The 22,567-nt window shown below is 45.1% G+C and overlaps 1 protein-coding gene across 2 annotated transcripts in view; it reads left to right on the top strand.

Annotated features, from left to right (window-relative positions):
* LOC141167053 (complement C3-like) overlaps positions 1 to 22,567 on the top strand; it is a 439,340-nt gene that overhangs the window by 180,847 nt on the left and 235,926 nt on the right. For both annotated transcript variants that reach the window (XM_073654379.1, XM_073654380.1), the window contains exons 12-13: positions 576 to 779; positions 6,019 to 6,222. In XM_073654379.1, coding sequence (XP_073510480.1) covers positions 576 to 779; positions 6,019 to 6,222 — 408 coding nt within the window. The remainder of the gene's footprint in view (positions 1 to 575; positions 780 to 6,018; positions 6,223 to 22,567) is intronic.

The following is a 22,567-nucleotide window of genomic DNA, read 5'->3' on the forward strand; positions in this document are numbered from 1 at the left end:
GGTTTTATACATCTTTTTTTGCAATTCAATATCTTTGTTGCAACATTACAGTCTTCTATTTAACAGAAACGAGTCATGTCCTAAAAAATATGAGTAAAACGCTACTCAAACCACAATAGAACATAACATCAACTGTATGTTTATTGCACCGTTTTAGACTTATTTGTCTGAATGTGTAGATTTGCAAGTTATTGACATTAGTAGTTTTTTTAGCATCTCCCACATTGATGTTAACTTGATATTAATTCACTTTCATTTTCTTCCACAAGAGCCTCATGGTATTTTTTTAATCTATATCTATTATACATTTAACTATTTATTATTTAGTTACATTATTAAATGTATACATTTTGGTATATTTATGCCTGTAATTACTTCAGTTTGCTTTATATTTTAATTGATAGCTCTGTCTTGATGTCACAGTTTTCCAGTGCACTATAATGTACTGTTTGTTGTGTTTTATTACTATAGTGACACCCCTGTTTGTTATATCACTATGGTTACTGATTATTACTATTGGTATGACTTCTATACTGATCCATGGTACATATTTCTTTCCTTTTTTTTGCTTCTAGGTGTCAACCATGGATGAAAAGTTAACTAAGGAGCAACAAGCTTCTGCCACCATGGAAGCCATTGCATACAAACCTATTAGTGGCAATTACTTACATCTGAGTGTATCAGGGGACATGAAGCCGGGAGAAGTTGCAGTTGTACACTTTAATATCTGGAACAGTGACCCCATTGTTCAAAACCAAATCAACCAATTCAACTATGTGGTAACTTGTTTTAGTTGTATGACCTTTATTAGGTTTAAACATTATCAATTTCTGGATTCATATTCATAATGAGGACCTAGCTGTACACGAAGCTCATTCACCTGATAATAATTCATTAAAAAATTTAATGAAAATTTAATTCAAAATCATCACTAAAAGGCATATCTGCTCTTAAAAGAACTTGTTTGTTGGAAAAGAACCCCAAAATAAGTTATATCAAAGATTATCCAACTTTTGGGACCTACTGTAATCTGGAGTAATAATTTAATTCCAAATTAAGAATTGCATGATTCTCATATAAAACAATTAGCTCTCCATGACATGGCTACTAGTGATGAGCGAGCATGCTCGCCACTGCTCGGTACTCGCCCAAGCATCTCAGTACTCGAGATGCTCGGAGCTCGCCGAGTACTTTCGAGATGCTCGGGCGGGAGCTCGGGTCCCCGTCCTGCATGTTTGGCGCTATTTAGAACACCAATCATTCAGGGATTGTCTGCCACTCACTGTAATGTCACAGCCATGGTGGTTGTGGCATTACAGTGATTGCCCAAATCGATAGGAACAGTGCCAACAGTGAAACATGAAAAGCTGGCAATTCAGCAGCGGCATACACCGGTACCCGACAATTTAGAACAGAAAGAATAGAGCATCACACATAGATTAGATAGATAGAAACATGTCAGTCACATATATAATAATTACAGTGATAGTGTTGGTTATTGTACTTGTCATTTAGTGTTAAAATAAAGGATTTATTAAAAAAAAAATTGATGTGGGATTCCCCGTAATTTTAGTCTCTAGCGGAGTTTAAGCAGACGGCTGGGGCAGATGTTTGAAGCCTGGGAAGGGGGTAATCCTACTAATATCAGCCCCCAGCTGAATACCTAGCCTTTACTAGCTATTAAAATGGAGGACCCCAAAAAAAATGACGTGGGGTCCCCCCTATTTTAATAGCTAGCAAAGGCTAGGCAGACAGCTGGGGGCTGATATTAATAGCTCAGGAAGGGTGCCATGAATATTGGCCCCCTCCCAGGCTAAAAACATCAGCCGTCAGCCGCCCCAGAAATGGCACATCCATAGGATGCCCCAATTCTGGCACTTAGCCTCGCTCTTTCCACTGCCCTGTAGCGGTGGCAGTGGGGTAATAGGGTTGAAGTTGATGTCAGCTTATAATGCCAGCTGACATCAAGCCCAGGTTAGTAATGGAGAGTCGTCTATAAGACACCCCCATTACTAACCCCAGAGTGAAAGTTAAAAAAAAACCACAAACACCCTGAATAAAATCCTTTAATTGAAATAAAGACACAATTCTTTAATGTTCTAAATTAAACCATACTTACTGTCACGCCCATTCCAGCTGAAGCCAACGATCTCCTGCAATAAAAGTAAAGCAGGCATGCTCTCCTCAGTGTCTCTGAAGGATGACAAGCTGGATGGCAGCGTTCATTGATCTCGGCTCATCTGGATGCCGTCACAGTGAGACACTGAGGAGCTTCACAGAGGAGCTTCTCAGTGTCTGTGGCATGGCAAGCTGGATGGCAGCGTTCTGCTGCGGTCCAGCCTGTCATGTCAATGTAGCAGTGCTGGAGCCGTCCTGGGAACCATGGAAAGGTAAGGATGAGGTTGGTTTATTATTTTACTTTTATTGCAGGAGATCGTTGGCTTCAGCTGGAATGGGCGATACGGTAAGTAGAGTTTCATTTAAAACATTAAAGAATTGTGTCTTTATTTCAATTAAAGGACTTTTTTCTGGGTGTTTGTGTTTTTATTTCACATTTCACTTTCATTATGGGGTTAGTAATGGGGGTGTCTTATAGACGCCTCTCCATTACTAACCGGTGCTTGATGTCAGCTGGCATTATAAGCTGACATCAACCCCAACCCTATTACCCCCTGCCACCGCTACAGGTCAGTGGGAAGCGCCATTTCTGGGGCGGCTGACGGCTGGTGTTTCTAGCCTGGGAGGGGGCCAATATTCATGGCACCCTTCCTGGGCTATTAATATCAGCCCCCAGCTGTCTGCCTAGCCTTTGCTAGCTATTAAAATAGGGGGGATCCAACGTCATTATTTTTTGGGTCCCCCATTTTAATAGCTAGTAAAGGCTAGTCATTCCATTTGGGGCTGATATTAGTAGCCTGGGAAGCTTCATGGGTATTACCCCCTTCCCAGGCTTCAAACATCTGCCCCAGCCATCTGCTTAACCTCTGCTAGAGACTAAAATTACGGGGAACCCCACGCCAATTTTTTTTTTAATAACTCCTTTATTTTAACTCTAAATGACAAGTACAATAACCAACACTGTCACTGTACTTATTATATATGTGACTGACATGTTTCTATCTATCTAATCTATGTGTGATGGTCTATTCTTTCTGTTCTAAATTGTCGGGTACAGATGTATGGCGCTGATAAATTGCCGGACTGCTTTTTTAAAGAGACGAGTGCATGAAAATCGGAGGATACTAGTGTGTTCCAAGTGCCCTGCTATGTTTTTCATGCACCCTCCTATATACCCTGCCAGCCTGTCTGCCTATATATACTGCCTGCCTGACGTTTAATTGAGCACTGTTCCCATTGATTTGGGCAATTTTTGACCTTCTGCAGACCGCCGGGGGGGGGGGGGACCGCCAGAAAAATGTTCGAGTTTCCCATAGACTTACATTGGGCTCGTTGCTCGGGTCGAGCACCTGAGTATTCCAATGTGCTCGACCCGAGCAACAAGCACCCGAGCATTTTAGTGCTCGCTCATCACTAATGGCTACACTTAAGGTGTCAACATTTTATCAATATAATTAGTACTGTAGGTAGTAGAAATAAGTATGCATGCACCGACAATGCAATGATAGATAAACTGTGTCTATGAGGCTGCACTATATTCCTAATTATAACCATCCACAGCAAGCAACTAACTACTTACGTATCTGAATAATTAGTGAATTAACATAGGAGATTACTTATGCTAAGTGAGCTACTGTGTATTTTCTCCTTGCACAAAACATGTGTTTCGAATCTATGCTTCCTCAGGGGATCCATAATGCATCGGAATTGGTGAAAGATTATATTCCCTATTGTATCACATTGACACAATAAAGAAGGGTAATCTGATTAAAAACTTTTCTGTTCGTAGAGAGATATTGCAGAAACAGATCTTGATCTGTAAGAATATATTGTTGTATCTCCATATGTCCATATATATATACATGTACATATGGAACAATGAGAACATAAAGGACCTTATGGGTGCTGTACTACAAATCCGTAAAAACCTTTAGGAACTACTGTACATTGTTGTTTATCCCTTTAAAAAAAACAAACAGAATGCGGTAAAATGAAAAACATAACACTAACTCACTGGTTTCAGCCACTGAAAAGCTGCAGTGATAATACAGTCATGGCCAAAAGTATTGAGAATGAGACAAATAGTAATTTTTCCAAAGTTTACTGCTTCATTTTTGTAATGGCAATTTGCATATACTCCTGAATGTCAAAGAGTGATCAGCTTAACAGCAATTACTGTACTTGCAAAGTCAATATTTGCCCAGAAAATGAACTTTAACCCCCAAAACACATTTCAACATCATTGCAGTCCTGCCTTAAAAGGAGCAGCTAACATTGTTTTAGTGATTGATCCATTAACACAGGTGTGGGTGTTGATGAGGACAGGGCTGGCGATCAATCAGTCATGATTAAGTAAGAATGACATCAGTGGACACTTTAAAAGGAGGCTGGTTCTTGGTATCATTGTTTCTCTTCAGTTAACCATGGTTATCTCTAAAGAAACACGTGCAGCCATCATTGCACTGCACAAAAATGGCCTAACAGGGAAGAGTATCGCAGCTACAAAGATTGCACCTCAGTCAACAATCTATCGCATCATCAAGAACTTCAAGGAGAGAGCTTCCATTGTTGTCAAAAAGGCTCCAGCGTGCCCAAGAAAGACCAGCAAGCGCCAGGACCGTATCTTAAAACTGTTTCAGCTGCGGGATTGGACTACCAGCAGTGCCGAGCTTGCTCAGGAACGGCAGCAAGCTGGTGTGAGTGCTTCTGCACGCACTGTGAGGCGGAGACTCTTTGAGCAAGGGCTGGTTTCAAGGAGGGCAGCAAAGAAGCCACTTCTCTCCAGAAAAAACATCAGGGACCGACTGATATTCTGCAAAAGGTACAGGGAGTGGACTGCTGAGGACTGGGGCAAAGTCATTTTCTCTGATGAATCCCCTTTTCGATTGTTTGGGACATCTGGAAAACAGCTTATTCGGAGAAGAAGAGGTGAGTGCTACCACCAGTCTTGTCTCATGCCAACTGTAAAGCATCCTGAAACCATTCATGTGTGGGGTTGCTTCTCAGCCAAGGGAATCGGCTCACTCACAGTCTTGCCTAAAAACACAGCCATGAATAAAGAATGGTACCAGAATGTTCTCCAAGAGCAACTTCTCCCAACCGTCCAAGAGCATTTTGGCGCCCAACAATGCCTTTTACAGCATGATGGAGCATCTTGCCATAAAGCAAAGGTGATAACTAAATGGCTCATGGAAAAAAACATAGAGATTTGGGGTCCATGGCCTGGAAACTCCCCAGATCTTAATCCCACTGAGAACTTGTGGTCAATCATCAAGAGACGGATGGACAAACAAAAACCAACAAATTCTGGCAAAATGCAAGCATTGATTATGCAAGAATGGACTGCTATCAGTCAGGATTTGGTCCAAAAGTTGATTGAGAGCATGCCAGGGAGAATTACAGAGGTCTTGAAGAAGAAGGGGTAACACTGCAAATATTGACTTGCTGCATTAACTCATTCTAACTGTCAATATAACCTATTGGTACTCATAATATGATTGCAATTATATTTCTGTATGTGATATATACATCAGACAAACATTAATAAAAACCAGAGGCCAGCAGATCATGTGAAAATATAATTTTGGTGTCATTCTCAAAACTTTTGGCCATGACTGTACATGTGTCTTGACCTAAAAGGTAGGACAGAGACTGATTTGTACCATTGGCTTATGGGTGGGATAGGAAAGGTGAGGGTTATCTATTTTAAAATTTAACAGCATTTTGAGTGGTTTTTTTTCAGGGATCAACAATCCCTTTAGTGACCAATTACAGAATATATAAAGACTAGAGTTATGGTTACTACTCGTTTTTGTCAATAGTTTTCTCTTATGAGGCAGCCAAGAACTTCCCAAGATTCGAGTCTCTCTTCTCTGCTATTGTTGTTTTCTTTTTCTACAGATAATGAACAAAGGTAGAATAATGGAAGTGGGGACACAAGTGAGACAGAAAGACCAGAATCCTGTGTCTATGTTGTTATCTATAACAGAAAAATTTATCCCATCATTCCGCATTTTGGCGTACTATACTGTGACAGCTGGAGCACGCCGGGAAATAGTGGCTGACTCTGTTTGGATTGATGTGGAAGATATCTGTATGGGGACGGTAAGAAATTCACCTTTAGACTAGATTGCATCAGTTTTATGTTTTGTCTCCATCTTTTAGAAGCTGAAGAGAGATGCAGAAGCATCCTATCCAAACTTTGTGGAAATAATGCTATTGCCAATCAATAATATTTAATAAAACACAATGGTTGGAGAGCGCAGATATTTTTTTTATATGACTCATTCCTTTTCTTTTAATTTTTACCTTTTGCATTCTGTACTTTCATATTTCCTATAACATCTTTCCTTTTTTTCTTTTCCTCTCTCCGTGCCTATCCTATACCTTCTCAAGAGCCACATCTGAGTTCTTACCCACAATATGTGAAGTACTGGATCAATAACATTATGTGATATGTGTATATAAATATACCATGTTCTTAATATTTTCTCTGATTTTTTTAAATGGTTGAAGCAAAGGAGTCAGTACAATGTTCAAATCATCAACCATTAGAGGATAAATCACATTTTATTGGCCAATGCTTCCAATGATGACAGAATTTTTTTAAAACTAAAAATCCTCATAATGCCCTGTTCCAAATTGTTCGGCACAACTGAGTTTCCAAACATTTTACAGGTTGTAAATAACTGAAAATTGGCATTGTCAGGACCGTCAGTGACGACACCGGGGAGATCACACAATATCCCACCGCTGCCGTCACTTTGTCAGAATTGTGCAAGGATTCGCCCCCACACGATCCCAATTACTCACTACGTAGCTATCAGCATGCGAGCAGAAAGTGTATGACATACACACCTCCGGATTCCAACTCATGGAATATGTGTATATGCACCCGTATGGTTACTGCCAGCTTCACAATAGCTCAATTATTATTATTCGCTGCCACCACCAACCCAATTTGAAATATAATACAGGCCTGATCGGATGCCTGTGTTCTAGTAGCATATATGGCTTCGGGGAGGGAACGATTACAGAACAAAAGAAACAGGACTATTAAATTTTATATTTTTATCCAAAAGGGATGCAGTGTTTAGGAAAAATATCCAAAGATTTTACAAATAGACATTTACAGTACAGAATATACAGTTAAACAAAATAAACAGAATTAAAGAAGAAACTTACTATAAGGTTCGCAGAGACGACTCAGTATTGCTAGAGGAGGGGCGCTCCAATGATTTGACCGTTATTGAACGTGATCCTTTGCTTATAGACTCTATATTTCCCGGCAATAAACACTAACCCATTCTCAGTGGGGTCTTTCATGCCCAAGGGGGAGGCCTGCCCACACACCCCCTGGGATGACATCATGTGGGCTGGGCTCCAACCTTAACGTTTTATTAAAATAGTTGGTTTCTATGATAACTTATCGCAGGTTGACCTCAGAAGCCCAAAAGTAATACCATATTGTTCATTATGATTTTACCTTTCTCCAGAGACCACACATGATATAGCTGCAGTATGTCATTCTGCACATTTGCGCTACAGCTCCCCGGAGGGGGGTACCGCTATGGAAAATTATGAATAATGTTCCTTAGCTGACCCTGTCACAAAAAAATATGGGTCCGATTATCGGATGTATGGAACTTCAGATATTCCATATTTCATGTAGGTGCCGAAAAGACTATAGATTTTTGTTGAATTCTTTTGAAGTCCGAAATAAATCTTAATTAGCTAGATGTAAATTTATCACAAGCCTGTGTCACTGGAAAACACACTCGCATGCTAATTGGGTTTGCCACCTCTTTGGGCTAGCAGCTGTCTGTTATCTACTTCTCCTGTGTGGGTTAATTTGCATAGAAACCACTGGCCAAGTGTCAGCTCTTCTCCTTTGACAAATACTATAGGGGAGGGTGATGAAGTGGGGTCTGGGCGTGAGAAATTCTTAATATTTTCTTAATATTTTTATGACATCTCCCCCTCTTTGAGATGGCATAGGGGCTGATTTACAGATCGCCCCTTAAGCCTACCTTGCGACCCAGCCTTCCTGCTGATCTGACAAGCCGTGGACCCAACTCGCCCACCACTCTGACAAACTGGGGATTCAGCTTTCTGATCACCCTGACCGATTCGGGATATGTTTTCCCCACAACTCTGACAGGCTATGGATACCTTCCTCCCATACTCCTGACCATCAGGGGGACACACCCATAGCACTTGTGATGGCTCACTTTAGGGGATCCTCAGCTGGATCACCCCGCAGTGTGAGGTGGCTGAGTTCCCCTTTACCACCACAAACATTTTTATTATACATGACATTATTGATAGCGGCATTACATGGCATATCAGATCTGGGAGGGTTGTCAGGAATGTATAGGGCAGATCAAGTCCCAATAGCACATTAGTGGGGAGATTCTCTGACACCCTCACTTCCCCCTCCCCGCACCCCAGTCCAGGAAAATTTGGGCCATCAGTATGGGACGGCAAACCTACCCAAACCCGGTGACAGTCAGGGTCTTCCCAGGAATGAGTTCTTCTGGTAACATGAACTCAGGGCGGATGAGGGTGCATTCTGCGCCAGTGCCTTGAGGTCAACAGTAAAGGTGTTGCCCACAGTAACTGGTTGTAAGTTCTCACGGGCTTGGCCAACTGCCCCACTCTCAAAAAGAATAGCTACAGGCGGTCCTGGGGCTTCAGGTGTTGTGTTCATCTTCTGCCTCTCCGGGCAGACAAGGCTGATGTGACCCATTTGGTCACAAATATAACACTTACGGGAGTCAAATGCAGGTCGGGTGCTGGGAGATGGGGCAGATCCCACTGAGGACTGGAACACTGGGGGTGGTTGTAGGTTTACACCTTTTCTAGCTGGCGGCGGCCGACTTTCGCACCTCTGGTGTGCGGTTGGCCTCATAGACATCTGCGATCTGGGTTGCTTTGGCAGCCTCCTTTCGCTTCCGGTCCAGCACAAACTGTAGCACATCCACTGGGCAAAGATGAAAAAACTGGTCCTTCACCATCAGATCCTTCAGGTCCTCGAAGGTAGCGACGGACAGTCCTTGGACCCACTGCTCAAAGTTGGTTCTAGGCCCATCCACCACATCACTGTAGCTATCATGTGGTCCACGTTGGATGGCTCTGAACTTTTTCTGGGAAACCTCCTCTCACGGGTGTATCAGAGGTGACAGACAGTCACCCTCCAGTTGGTTGCAGGAGATCTCTATGTTTGACATTACAGACATCTTCTTAGATGAGAGGCTGTCTCTAAGACCTAGCAGCTACCTCCCTCTGGCTAATGAGCTCTCTGGCCTGGGTGTATAAATAACTGGTGTGTCTGAGAGGGAGGTGCCGGCTATATTCATTACTACTTGTGTGGCTTTAGCAAGAGCAGTACTTCGTCTTCTCTGGAGCTTGAGGCCGTGTGTACATTTGGAGTCGTCTAAAGCTGAGCAATTCCGCCTGTTTGTCTACCCTTGTTGTCTATAAAGTTTAGTGGAGATCGACAAGTGTTCATCTTCTCCAATCCCTAGCCTTAGCCATACGCCAGGGAAAGTCAGGGCGAGGCATGCGTGCAGCGATTGGTGCAGAGCCAATATAAGGATGGTATTTGAGACAGGGTGACACTAGATCAGATTAGAAGGTCTCCGCTCTCCCCTTTCCCTAGTGTCTGGGCTTCCTTTACCTCTTCCCTCTATGTTGCACTAAGTCTTTCGCACACCTGGTGTGACATTATAGTCGTCTTAGCACGTTTTGAATAGGAAAAAAAAATGACATTTTTTTATTTTTTTTTCCCTGTGTTTTTTTGAGCGTGCACCTTTTTTTTCCCTTTTTCCCTTTGTATGGGTTCAATTGAAGATCTCGCACCGTCTGTCCCTGGAGGTGAATGAACTCCGCTGTGAGGTTCAGCAGCATCAGCGGTTACAGGTCGCCAATGTGGGGGTCTCTGCAGGTAGGTCTGTCCAGCCTGAACCCAAGGTTGCCATCCCAGACAGGTTTTCAGACGGTAGGGACAAGTTTTTTGTATTTAAGGAGGCATGCAAATTGTATTTCAAACTTCGTCCTTACTCCTCCGGTAATGAGGAGCAACGGGTTGGTATTGTGATTAGTGTTGAGCCACCCCCGTAGTGTTCGAGTTCGGTTCGGTTCGTCGAACACCCGTGTGTTCGCCGAACTGTTCGTCGAACTGTTCGTCGAACACCTTCGAACACCGTTAAAACCAATGGCAGGCAAACAAAAACACATAGAAACACATAGAAAACACCTTCAAAGGTGTCCAAAAGCTGACAAACTGCTCAGAAGACACAACTAACACATGGAAAAGTGACAAGTACATATAGTCATGCGAAAAGAAAAGAGGTGGAGGAGTAAAAGGAGGGGGAGACACAGATATAGGCATGTCATGCCCTTCTAAAATCCAAAAAGTGAGAAGCCGAGACGGCCAGTCCGCTCCTGCCCGTGCCACCTCCGTGTCGCCGGGTTTGTGCCAGAGCCGCGGTGAACCCTGACGGCCAGCCCCCCTCTCCCAATACTGGTGCCTGTCCGCTGGTGGGTCGAGAGAGCCCCCCTGTGGTGGAGGCAGCTCTAAGCTTTTTAATTTAAATTGTCCCTCTAATTTGAATGAATACACTTTAAATCCATTTACAAGGATCTATTGGAGGGCAAGTCTCATGCCAGCAGCCGCGTAATTCCAGCTCCAGTAGCGTCCACTAAAGATGCTGCAGTTAAAAAGCTTTTATAAGGATCGAGCTCGGCTGTCCACCGCAAGGCATCCTAGTGCCAGTCCCAGCCCCTATGCCTTGGGGTGCCTCCTGATGCTCTTCACTAAGTATCCCGTGGTCCCGAAGCATTTCCTTTGAAAAAATTAAGTGTCCAAACTACAGGTGGTGTAGCTTGCTTAACAGCCGGGATAATCCGCTGACTAGCAGACACTGCTACTAGGCACAAAGTATTTCCTGGGCTAGATGCAGTTAAAAATTTGTAAGTAGATACTCTCGTTGGATGCTGAGAAAGCATTCCATAGAGTCTCCTGGCACGCCATATATGATTCTCTTAAAAAGCTTGGGGTAGGGGTCTAGGGGATCCTTTTATAGCCAAAATCACGGCCCTGTATCACAATACGTCACCTAGGCTGAAGATAAATGGAACTGTAGCACCGAGGGCTCGGTTGCTACAGACGTATTGCACCTCACCCAGAGGTGTGATATCTCACTCTCAGATAAGGATGGAGTGTGGATCAGGACCCGACACCTGCATGCATTACACCACATTGCCACGGGGCAGGGCGACCAATATGCCCCTGAGATGGGCACGACAGTCCCTGTCCCTGGCTGGAGTGGGGGGAGGGAACACTGAGGAAGGGGAACCCTGCAGTGCAGGAGCAGGGAGGAAGCAGTTCCTGGGTGCATTGAGAAGGGAGTATAAAAGGTGGGCACCATCTTAGTTCAGTGCAGAGAAGTCTGAGCAGAAGTGGCAGGGAGCAGGGGCTCTGCATGAGCTCTGCTCCGGAGGCGGGCCTAGTAACAGAGGCCCAGGCCTGCAAGAGGGAGAAGGAAGGAAGAGGAGCGGAGAAGGCTCCAGGAACGAGGAATGAAGGGATCCCAGGGGTGCGGACGGGCGAGTCGCCACCGCACGCCCGAATCCACCTGCGTGGAGGGGTCAGGCCAAAGGGGGAGACCGGTCCCCGAACTAGTGGAGGCAGGAAACGACCCTCAGCTAGAAACCGGAGGCTCTGACATTTTATGTGGCGCAGCCCCTTGCTCCACCCGCTAGGAAGGCACCACATAGGGTCAGGGAAACTGGCGCCAAGTTTACCAAGAGGAGGCCCGAGGCAGCCGGACAGAAGTGTTGGTAAGAAAGGCCAGACAAAGGACACACAAAGGGGGTCCTGTGAAGCGCTCCAAAGTTATCTGGGAGTTGTCTGAGCCCCTCACCTGGTGAGCACAGTACGACGTGGGCAGCCGTTACCTGCAGACGTGGTCTGGATAATAAGAACTGTGAGTAAAGGCCCTGAACTGCATCACTGACTCCGTGTCGTTACTGCTGCTGCCCTGCACCATCACCCCCATCCTCCGCATACACTGCCCTGAGGCTATACTCCTCCCGTGGGGAGTTATGCTACGCTCTGCTGCACCCACAACACCAGCCTTAGCGGTCTGCCCTGTAGCGGCGGTTCACTCTGACCGCAATCCACGGGTGGCGTAGTCGGACATTTAAACATCAAAACCACATAAATAGTTCCGCCACTGGTTTGACCGCCCTGAGCCACGGAACCGGATCGCCGCCACGAAGACTACAACCACCAGCATCCACCAAAAAGTGTCCGGCTCCGGGTGTCCCAAGGCCCAGGGGGTGCGTCAGAACATTTTCATCACCTTTCACAATCACCAATGGGACAAGGCAGGGATGTCCTCTGTCCCCTCTCTTATACATCCTAGTGACGGAGCACCTGCTCTCATCAATTCGCCATAACCCCAATATTAGGTGGATTGAGGTGGGAGGCACCGAGTACAAGTGCTCTCTATTTGCTGATGATGTCCTAGTATATATCACTCAATCACATATATCCATCCCTGCTGTTATGGCTGAAATAGATCACTTTGTTAGATGGTAAAATTTTAAAATCAATGCAGCGAAGTCTGAGGCCCTCGATGTCTCCCTCCCTAAATCCATATAGGATTCCATCCAGTCCAACTTTCCCTTTGCCTGGCCCTCACAGGGTATCAACTACTTAGGAATTCCTATTCATAGAGACCTCTCCCATCTATGTTATCTTAATTTTGGGCCCTTTATTGAACAATTCCATACAGACCACGGTTGGCAAGTTAGAACTGTAAGATTCACTACGTGAACCACTGGTGTTTTGTGGAAAAGCACATGTACACCGCGTTCCAAATTATTATGCAAAAACTGTTTAGGAGTGATAAGGGAAGAATTTGTTTGTTTGTCAGTTAAACTCATTGATGGTGATGTGTGTCAGGGCTCTTTATATCACTGTAAGCAATTGCAGACACCTGTGCTAATTAGTTTGGCAGGTGTGTCCAATGAAAGGCAAGACTACTTAAGAAGGCTCTCTCACATTATTAAGCAGCCTACATTTTCTGCCAAAATGGGAAAGAAAAAGGATGTGTCGGCTGCTGAGAAGCAACAAATTGTGGAGTGTTTAGGTCAAGGCATGACTACAATCAACATTGTGCGATGATCAGGATGAAGTGTCTTGGCAATCAAGAAGTATGTAGCTGATTCACAGTACACACGTGTGCGTGCTGATAAGGGCAAATTGAGGACTCTTTCCTACAGGCAATTACGTCAGGTTGAAACAGCAGCGGCAAAAAAGCCTTGTCATAGCAGCAGACAAGTTTTTGAAGCTGCTTGTGCCTCCAACGTCCCCCGAACAACAAGATGCAGGGTCCTTCAGAGGTTTGCAGCTGTGCATATGCCATCCTGTCGACCTCCTCTATCCACTTCACACAAGCAGAAACGGCTCCAGTGGGCCAAACATTACATGAAGACTGATTTCAAAACTGTTTTGTTCACGGATGAGTGCCGTGCAGCGCTCGATGGTCCAGATGAATGGAGTGGAGGATGGCTGGTTGATGGACACCCCACGCAAACACGGCTACAGCGCCAACAAGGAGGAGGTGGAGTAATGTTTTTGGCTGGAATCATGGGGAGAGAGATTGTCGGCCCCTTTAGGATCCCTGAAGGCGCTAAAGATGAACTCCATAATGTATGTGGATTTTCTCAAACAGCACTTCCTGCCATGGTTCAAGAAGAAGAACCGTGTATTTCACAGCAAGATCATTTTTCTGCATGATAATGCACCATCTCATGCTGCACATAAAACATCTGCTTCTCTGGCTGATATGGTCATAAAAGGGGACAAACTTATGGTGTGACCCCCATGCTCCCCTGACCTCTACCCCATTCAGAACCTTTGGAGCATCATTAAAAGGAGTGTCTATGATGGCGGGAGGCAGTTCACATCTAAGCAACAGCTCTGGGAGGGTATTCTGTCCTCATGCAAAACAATTGAAGCAGAAACCATCCAAAACCTGACAAATTCAATGGACGAGAGAGTTCAGAAGCTCCTTTCGAACAAGGGGTCCTATGTGAAAATGTAACATCACCTAGAATAAAGTTTTGAGTTGAAAACTGTTTGATTTCAGTTTCTAACAACCTGCTAATGCTTATAATTTCAAAAATGACCATTTTTTTGGTCTTTATTAAAATGAAAAGGTTGATCGAAAAGTTTGGGGGATCTAAGAGTGTGGCAACCCAGTAGTCATGATTACTTCGAATTCTGACAATATGAGGGTCATGCTGCAGGTAGTGCAACAAGAAGGCACTTATGTGTCTTGCGCATCTCGGAGCCCCAAAATTATTTTCCGGGCTAGATGCAGCTAAAAATTATTTTTAATTTTAAATCTGGTGAAGCTTATTATAGATGGCCTAATAGGATCAGTGCTGCACACTGCTACAAAGCCCAAATTATTTTCCAGTCAAGATACAGATAAACATGATTAGTAATTTGAAAGCTTAAAACGGTTGGTAGGGTGATTTTAACCAATCATCAAGCTTTTACTCTCCCCAGGATGACACAGGGGTAGAAAAGTCGTTTCGGATCCATGATTTGTTCATCTTTATGAACGTGAGTCTGTCTACATTATCAGTGGAGAGCCGCGTGCGCTTATCTGTCAGCACACCACCAGCAGCGCTGAACACACGTTCAGACAGAACGCTGGCTGCGGGGCATGACAAGATCTCCAAGGCGTAAGTGGCTAGCTCCGGCCATTTATCCAGATTGGAAGCCCAAAAAGAGCAAGGGTACAGTGACACAGTCGTGGCTTCAATGTTTACTTGGAGATACTCCTGTACCATCGTCTCTAGGCGTTGACTATGTGTCAGACTTCTTGTCTCCTGTGGCCTTGCAAAGGATGGGCTAAAAAAGTGGTGAAATGATTCCGCAAAATTGATGTTACCAGCAGATACTGTGGTTCTGTTACGGTTTGAGTGCTGAACACTTGACGGTCCCACGGTTGGCAAGTTGGAACTGTGAGATTCACTACGTGCACCACTGGTATTTTGTGGAAAAGCACATGTAAGATTCTGCAACAGTCTCTGCTGATACTCCTGCATGCGTGCATCCCTTTCTATGGCAGGAAAAATTTCTGCAAATTTACTTTTGTACCGGGGATCTAACAGTGTGGCAACCCAGTAGTCAGGATTATTTCTAATTCTCACAATTCGAGGGTCATGTTGCAGGTAGTGCAGCAAGAAGGCACTCATGTGTGTTGTGCATCCAGGAGCACCAAGTCCCTGTTGTGTTGGTGGCGAGGTAACAATCATGCTTCCTTCCCCTGTCCTCTCCCCCCAACCTCGCACAACAGAAATGTGATCAAGGTCTCCCTCATCTGATGAGTCTTCCATCAGTTCGTCCTCCACTTCTTCCTGGGCTCCTGCACCTTCCTCACTAGTTTGGCTGCTACCATGCGCCCTGGTAAAACCATCTCCCCCACCCTCACATGCCTGCCGCCTTGGTGCTGCCGACCGTCTGGACCTTGCAGATGTTAGCCCTTCCGCATACAACTCCTCCTCCTCTACTTCCTCCACCTCCTCTTGTGCCACCACCTGACTCCGAATTCTGTTTAACATGTGCTCCAGCATGTAAATCACCGGAATAGTCATGCTGATAATTGCATCGTCAGCACTAAACATCTTCGTCGCCATTTCAAAACTGTGCAGAAGGGTGCATAGGTTCCTGATCTGAGACCACTCCTCCAGCGTGATTTGCCCCACCTCTGAATCTCGTTGGCCCAGGCTATACGTCAGAACGTATTGCACCAGGGCTTGTCGGTGCTGCCACAGTCGCTGCAACATGTGCAGAGTTGAATTCCACCGGGTAGGCACATCGCATTTTAGCCGGTGAAGTGGCAGGCCCAACGACTTCTGTAGAGATGTAAGTCGCTGAGCTGCGGGATGCGAACGGCGGAAGTGAGCACACAGCGACCGTGCCCTCTGCAGAAGGCCATCTAGTCTGGGATAGTGGGCTAAAAATTGCTGGACAACCAGGTTCAACACGTGAGCCATACAAGGCACGTGTGTGACATTGCCCCGGCGAAGGGCCGCACCCAGGTTTGCAGCATTGTCGCACACGGCCTTCCCTGGTTTCAGGTCCAGTGGAGACAACCATTCATGAAATTGGTTCTCCAGAGCTGACCACAACTCCTCAGCTGTGTGACTCACATTTCCCAGACATTTCAATGTAAAAACCGCCTGATGACGTTGAGCCCTACTGCCAGCATAGTAAGGAGGTGTGCAGGATCCCTTCTGCGCAGTTAGAAAGCTTGTGGCATGACCAGACAGGCTTTGGGTGCAGGTGGAAGACCGAGAGGAGGTTGAGGAGGCAGAAGCAGTGGAGGAACTTTGACATAAAGAGGATTGACGCACAACTCGTGGGGACGGCAAGACTTGGACAGCAGCCCCTTGTCCTGCTGTCACCATAGTTACCCAGTGCCCAGTCAGCGACATGTAACGCCCCTGTCCATGCCTACTCGTCCAAGTGTCTGTGGTGAAATGCACCCTGTCACACACAGAGTTTCTCAAAGAAGCGGTGATGTTGTGTGCGACATGCTGGTGGAGCGCAGGCACACCTTTCTTTGAGAAGTAGTGCCGACTGGGCATCTGGTACTGGGGCACTGCGACGGACATAAGGTCTCGAAAATCCTCTGTGTCCACCAGGCGGAAAGGCAGCATTTCTGTAGCCAAGAGCTTGCAGATGGTGAAATTCAACCTCTTAGCTTTCTCATGGCTAGGAGGAAATGGTCTTTTACTTGTCCACATCTGAGGGACCGAGGGCTGGCTATTGTGCTTAGACGGGGTTGATAAGGGTGTCCCCGGCAAACTGCCGGTCTGTGAGGAAGATGCAGGCGGACATGTTAGGTTGCCTTGATCCAAAGGTGGTGCTATCGATGTCGGACAGCGCTCAACACCAGCTGGTGTTACCACCTCCAAAGAAAATGATGACCTGCCAATCACGCTGGCTGTTGCGGGTAAAGAGGTGGCAGGTCTGCGCCCCAAAACAGGTGTGACTGCTGTCCCCCCAGTCACAGAGGATGAAGAGGCCGCGGATGCACAAGATATGGCAGACGGTGATTGGCCCGGCCGGCTAGGCCGCATTGTAGCACACTGAGCTTCCCACTGCAACTTATGCTTCATGTCCATGTGCCGGTTCATGCATGAAGTACTCAAACTATGTATTTTTTGGCCTCTACTTAGCTTTTGCTGACAAATGTTACAGATAACACGAGTTGGGTCATCTTTATCGATCTGAAAAAATGCCCAGGCTATGCAAGGCTTAGCACCCATGCGACCTGAAGAGCCACCACGACTTGTGGTGAGAGGCAGAGTTGTGTTTGAGGATGCAGTTGTTGACGTGCTTCCAGTACTACGTCTCTGTCCAGGAAGGCGCAACCTGACCTCGTCGTCACTAGCATCTTCCTCCACCTCCTCTGCTGACCTCATCTCTTGGCTGACTGTGGGTTGACAGTAAGTGGGATCTCCGACCTCATCATCATCACCCTGTGCGTTATCACACCCGTCGTCCTCAGAGCCAACCTGTTCCTGCCCTGACAAAAAACGAAAGTTGTCGCTCCAATCAGGTATTTGAGTCTTATCATCGTCTTCCTCATTGTCTCCACCAACAGGAGTTACAGTTTGGGAATGAGGGTCTACATTATGGTCAGAACCTTCTGCGTCTGGTCCTGGATCCGACTCATAAAGATTCTGGGCATCAGTGCAGATCATTTCCTCGTCTGGATTCACAGAAGCGCTGGAGTCGACCTCTGATTCCCAGGCTATAGTATGAGTAAACAGCTCTGCAGACTCAACCATCTGTTCTACCTCATACTCAGACGGGCAGCTGGAGATTTGGGAGCTGTGAGGAAGCAAGTGCGATTTGGGTGACACCTTTGAGGACTGGAGTATTTGTGATGTTGAAGTTGATGTGGAGGAGAGCCCACTTAAAGGAGCACTTGATATCCGTTGAAGCACCTGCTGTTTTTGTGCCTCATCTGGAATTTGTAGCGATTGGCGTGGCCGTAAGAAAGGGATCTTATCACATTGTCCGCTAAAAGAAGTAGACATTTTAGTTTGGCTGGAAGATGGTCTTTCTTCTGCACCTACCCCACGGACACAACCTTTTTTCCCCTTCCCAACACGCCTATTCCCCTTTCCACCAGCAGCAGGCCTTTTTCCACTCATTTTGGTGGTTAACTAATTCACAACTCTGGAGTTGTTTGCACAAAAAAACAATGGATGGTAACCGAGCAGAGTTGAGTGGCCAAACTGTGGTATTAGGCCAAAACTATTGGCTGGGCTAGATGCAGAAAAAAATTATTTTTAATTTGCAACCTGATGGAGGTCAGTATAGATGGACTAATAGAACAAGTCCCACACGCTGCTAGAAGCCCAAATATTTTTTCAGAGATAAATGAAGAAAAAAATTATTTTTAATTTGCAACCTGATGGAGGTCAGTATAGATGGACTAATAGACCAAGTCCCACACACTGCTAGAAGCCCAAATATTTTTTCAGAGCTAGATGCAGAAAAAAATTATTTTTAATTTGCAACCTGATGGAGGTCAGTATAGATGGACTAATAGACCAAGTCCCACACACTGCTAGAAGCCCAAATATTTTTTCAGAGCTAGATGCAGAAAAAAATTATTTTTAATTTGCAACCTGATGGAGGTCAGTATAGATGGACTAATAGACCAAGTCCCACACACTGCTAGAAGCCCAAATATTTTTTCAGAGCTAGATGCAGAAAAAAATTATTTTTAATTTGCAACCTGATGGAGGTCAGTATAGATGGACTAATAGACCAAGTCCCACACACCGCTAGAAGCCCAAATATTTTTTCAGAGCTAGATGCAGAAAATTTTTTTATTCAATTTGCAACCTGATGGAGGTCAGTATAGATGGACTAATAGACCAAGTCCCACACACCGCTAGAAGCCCAAATATTTTTTCAGAGCTAGATGCAGAAAAAAATTATATTCAGTTTGCAACCTGATGGAGGTCAGTATAGATGGACTAATAGAATGATGCTATGCCCAAAAGATTTTACTTCACTAGGTGCAGTAAAAAAATTGGTATTCTATACACAGGTGGTATATCTTGCAACACAGATAGGCTACTCCACTGACTAACACACTCTGCAATAGGCCAAAAAGGATTAGCTTTGCTAGATTCAGCCAAATGCTGTGAAAAAAACTTGCACAGCACTGGCACAGACCTGCCTGGCAAAAACTGATGGGAACTGATGTAACCTAGTCCTGAAAAGGACTCCAATTACAATTAGTCTTTACTCCCACAATCTATCTATTTAAGAGCACAGACCTGCCTGATAAAAGTCGTAGGAAATGCTGTAACCTAGTCCTTAAAAGGACTGCAATCACAACTATTTCCTACTCCCAAGCTATCTGTATATTTGTGCGAAAATTGGCTTGAAATTAACAAGGTATAGCGCACACAGCAACAGCGGTGCCGTCTAACACGCAGCTGCAGCAGTGAGAAAATGGTGGCGACGGGGAAAATGGCTTGGTCTTATAGGGCAAGGACATGTGACATACACTGCCAATCACACATGCCCTTGCTTGTGTGAAAAAAAGCACTTCGCTCCGTGTGTGCGCTGCAGATAGGCTGACAGATTGCACCTCCCCACTGCAAATGCGGGAAAGAGAAAAAAAAATGGAGATCTTCATTGTTCCTGCAGAGATCCATCCCCTGCCCCTCCCCCCACCCCACTGTACACTCAAACTGCGTATTAACATTAATTTTCATCATTACTGAGAAAAAATCCAGTTATGATTTTGGTGCACGAACAGTTATCGAACATAACCTCGAACAGCCGAATTTTTCTCAAATTGTTCGTGTTCGCCGACCGGCTCGAACACCGCCCAAAACAGCTCGAATTTGAGATTGGCGAACAGTTCGAGTAGAACAACGCTCATCTCTAATTGTGATCTTTCTATTGCAGGGAGATCTTCAGTCATGGGTGTTTTCGTTACTGCAGGACTCGGTTTGTCTCCAGTCTGTGGATGGGTTTTTCGGAGCTCTGGCCCTCATCTATAATGACCCTGGCCTTGGCTGAGTCTAGGCTATGTCGCCTTCAGCAGGGGAATCGGTCAGTGGAAATGTACAGTTCGGAATTCCGTAGATGGGCGACGGATTCCAAATGGAATGACTCAGCCCTTAGAAGTCAATTTTGTGAGGGGCTTACTGAAAGGTTGAAAGATGCCTTGGCAGTATATGAAACCCCTCAGTGCTTGGAGGTTGCCATATCTTTGGCCATACTTCTTGATAGATGCCTTCGGGATAGACGGGTGAGATCACACTTTCCGAGGCCTTCTTGTCGGGGTTGTGTACCTCTGCCAGGGAGCGGTCTGGGGATGAACCAGTACTGGGGAGGTGGAGGAACCCATGCAGTTAGGCGGTATATCTGCATCATACATCTCCCCGGAGAGTCGCAAGAAAAAAGGTGTATTTTTTTGTGTGAAAAGGGGACATTTTGTCAGGACCTGTCCTTCAATTCCTAAACAAAAGGAGACTCGATTAACTCTTGGTAGTCTGGAGTTGGATAAACAAGGGGTGCATTTGTGGCCAAACTGCTGTTCCCGCTTTTGTACTGACAGCATAGGTGGTGCTAGAGAGCAAATTCAAGAAAATTTCTGTGTTTGTTGACAGTGCAGCCGGAGTCAGCATGGTGGATGCTGAGTTTGTGAAAACTCATGGTCTTGCTTGCTGTACTTCAGATAAACCTATTTCCATTTTCGCCATCGACACGGCGCCTCTTGCACAGAAAGCATTTACACAGATTGTACATAATGTAAAACTGGGGTCAGTTCATTGTGAAATAATCCCGAGCTATGTCCTGGACAATCTTCCCACATCGATTGTCTTGGGTATCCCTTGGCTTGTTAAACATAACCTGTTGGTGGATTGGCAAGCCAGGGAGATTATTGAATGGGGAGATTACTGCCATGAGAACTGCTTAGATATTTCCCTTGCTACTGTCTCTATGGAAATAATACCTGCTTTTCTGTCTGGTTTTGAGGACGTTTTTTCTCAGAGGGGGTGTCAGGATTTGCCTCCTCATCGTGCTTATGACTGTCCTATTAACCTGACCCCCGGAGCTAAACTACCAAATCCAGACTGTATAATCTTTCTGGACCTGAGAAACAAGCTATGAAAGATTTCATTGCAGAAAATCTGGAGAAGGGACATATTCGACCCTCATTTTCCCCCATGGCAGCATGGGGGAAAATGAGAAGAAAAAATATGGCAGTCTACGCACCTGTTTAGATTTCCGGGAATTAAAATCAAATTACCATCCGTGATACATATCCTCTTCCTCTGGTTCCTGATTTGTTCAGCCAGGTAGTGGGAGCCAAGGTATTCTCCAAGTTGGATTTAAGGGGAGCCTACAACTTGGTTAGAATCAGAGAAGGGGACGAATGGAAAACAGCGTTCTATACCCCAGAAGCACATTTTGAGAGTCTGGTTTGACCAATGCACCTGCGGTATTCCTGCATTTCATAAATTATATTTTCCCTCATTAGGTGGGGAGGTTTGTGGTGGTCTGTCTGGATGATATTTTGTTTTACTCACGTGATTTTGAGACTCATCAGGGGCATGTTATGCAGTTGATATTAAAGGATAACAAACTTTATGCCAAACTAGAAGAATGTGTTTTTGCTGCTCAGGAGGTGCAGTTTTTGGGGTACTTGTTGTCATCTTCGGGTTTTCAGATGGATCCGGAGAAGATCCATTCAGTCCTTGACTGGGAACGTCCTGAGAATCTAAAGGCTCTACAATGTTTTCTGGGCTTTATTAATTTAATTCATCCAAAATTACTCTGTTATTGTGAAACTCCTTACTGACATGACTAAGAAGGGGTCTGATTTTCAAAATGGTGGATGCTTCCCTCCAGGCTTTTTTTTCTTTAAAGAATAATTTTTACACTGTCAACCCAATGTTTCTCAACCCTTTATTGTGGAGGTTGATGCGTCGGATGTCGGGGTTTTGGCTGTGTTGTCTCAGGGTTCGCCCCTGGTAAATGGCGTTAATGCGCCTTCTTTTCTAAAAAATTGTCTTCGGCTGAGAGAAATTATGACGTGGGTAATAGGGAACTTTTGGCGTTCAAATTGGCGTTCGAGGAATGGCGACATTGGTTGGAGGGGGCTGTCCATCCTATTACTGTTATTACTGACCATAAGAACCTGTCATATCTCCAGTCAACTAAACGTCTCAACCCTAGGCAAGTCAGATGGTCCCTGTTTTTTTACTAGGTTCAATTTTGTTGTCACTTTTCATCCAGAGGACAAAAATGTCAAGGTTGATGCTTTGTCCAGGAGCTTCCCTGGTAGTGGTGACCATGAGAACCCTTCCCCGA

This window comes from Phyllobates terribilis, unplaced genomic scaffold (genome assembly GCF_046119375.1).
Source record: "Phyllobates terribilis strain yellow unplaced genomic scaffold, ASM4611937v1 Scaffold_11__3_contigs__length_659146591, whole genome shotgun sequence".
Classification (NCBI taxonomy): Eukaryota; Metazoa; Chordata; class Amphibia; order Anura; family Dendrobatidae; genus Phyllobates; species Phyllobates terribilis.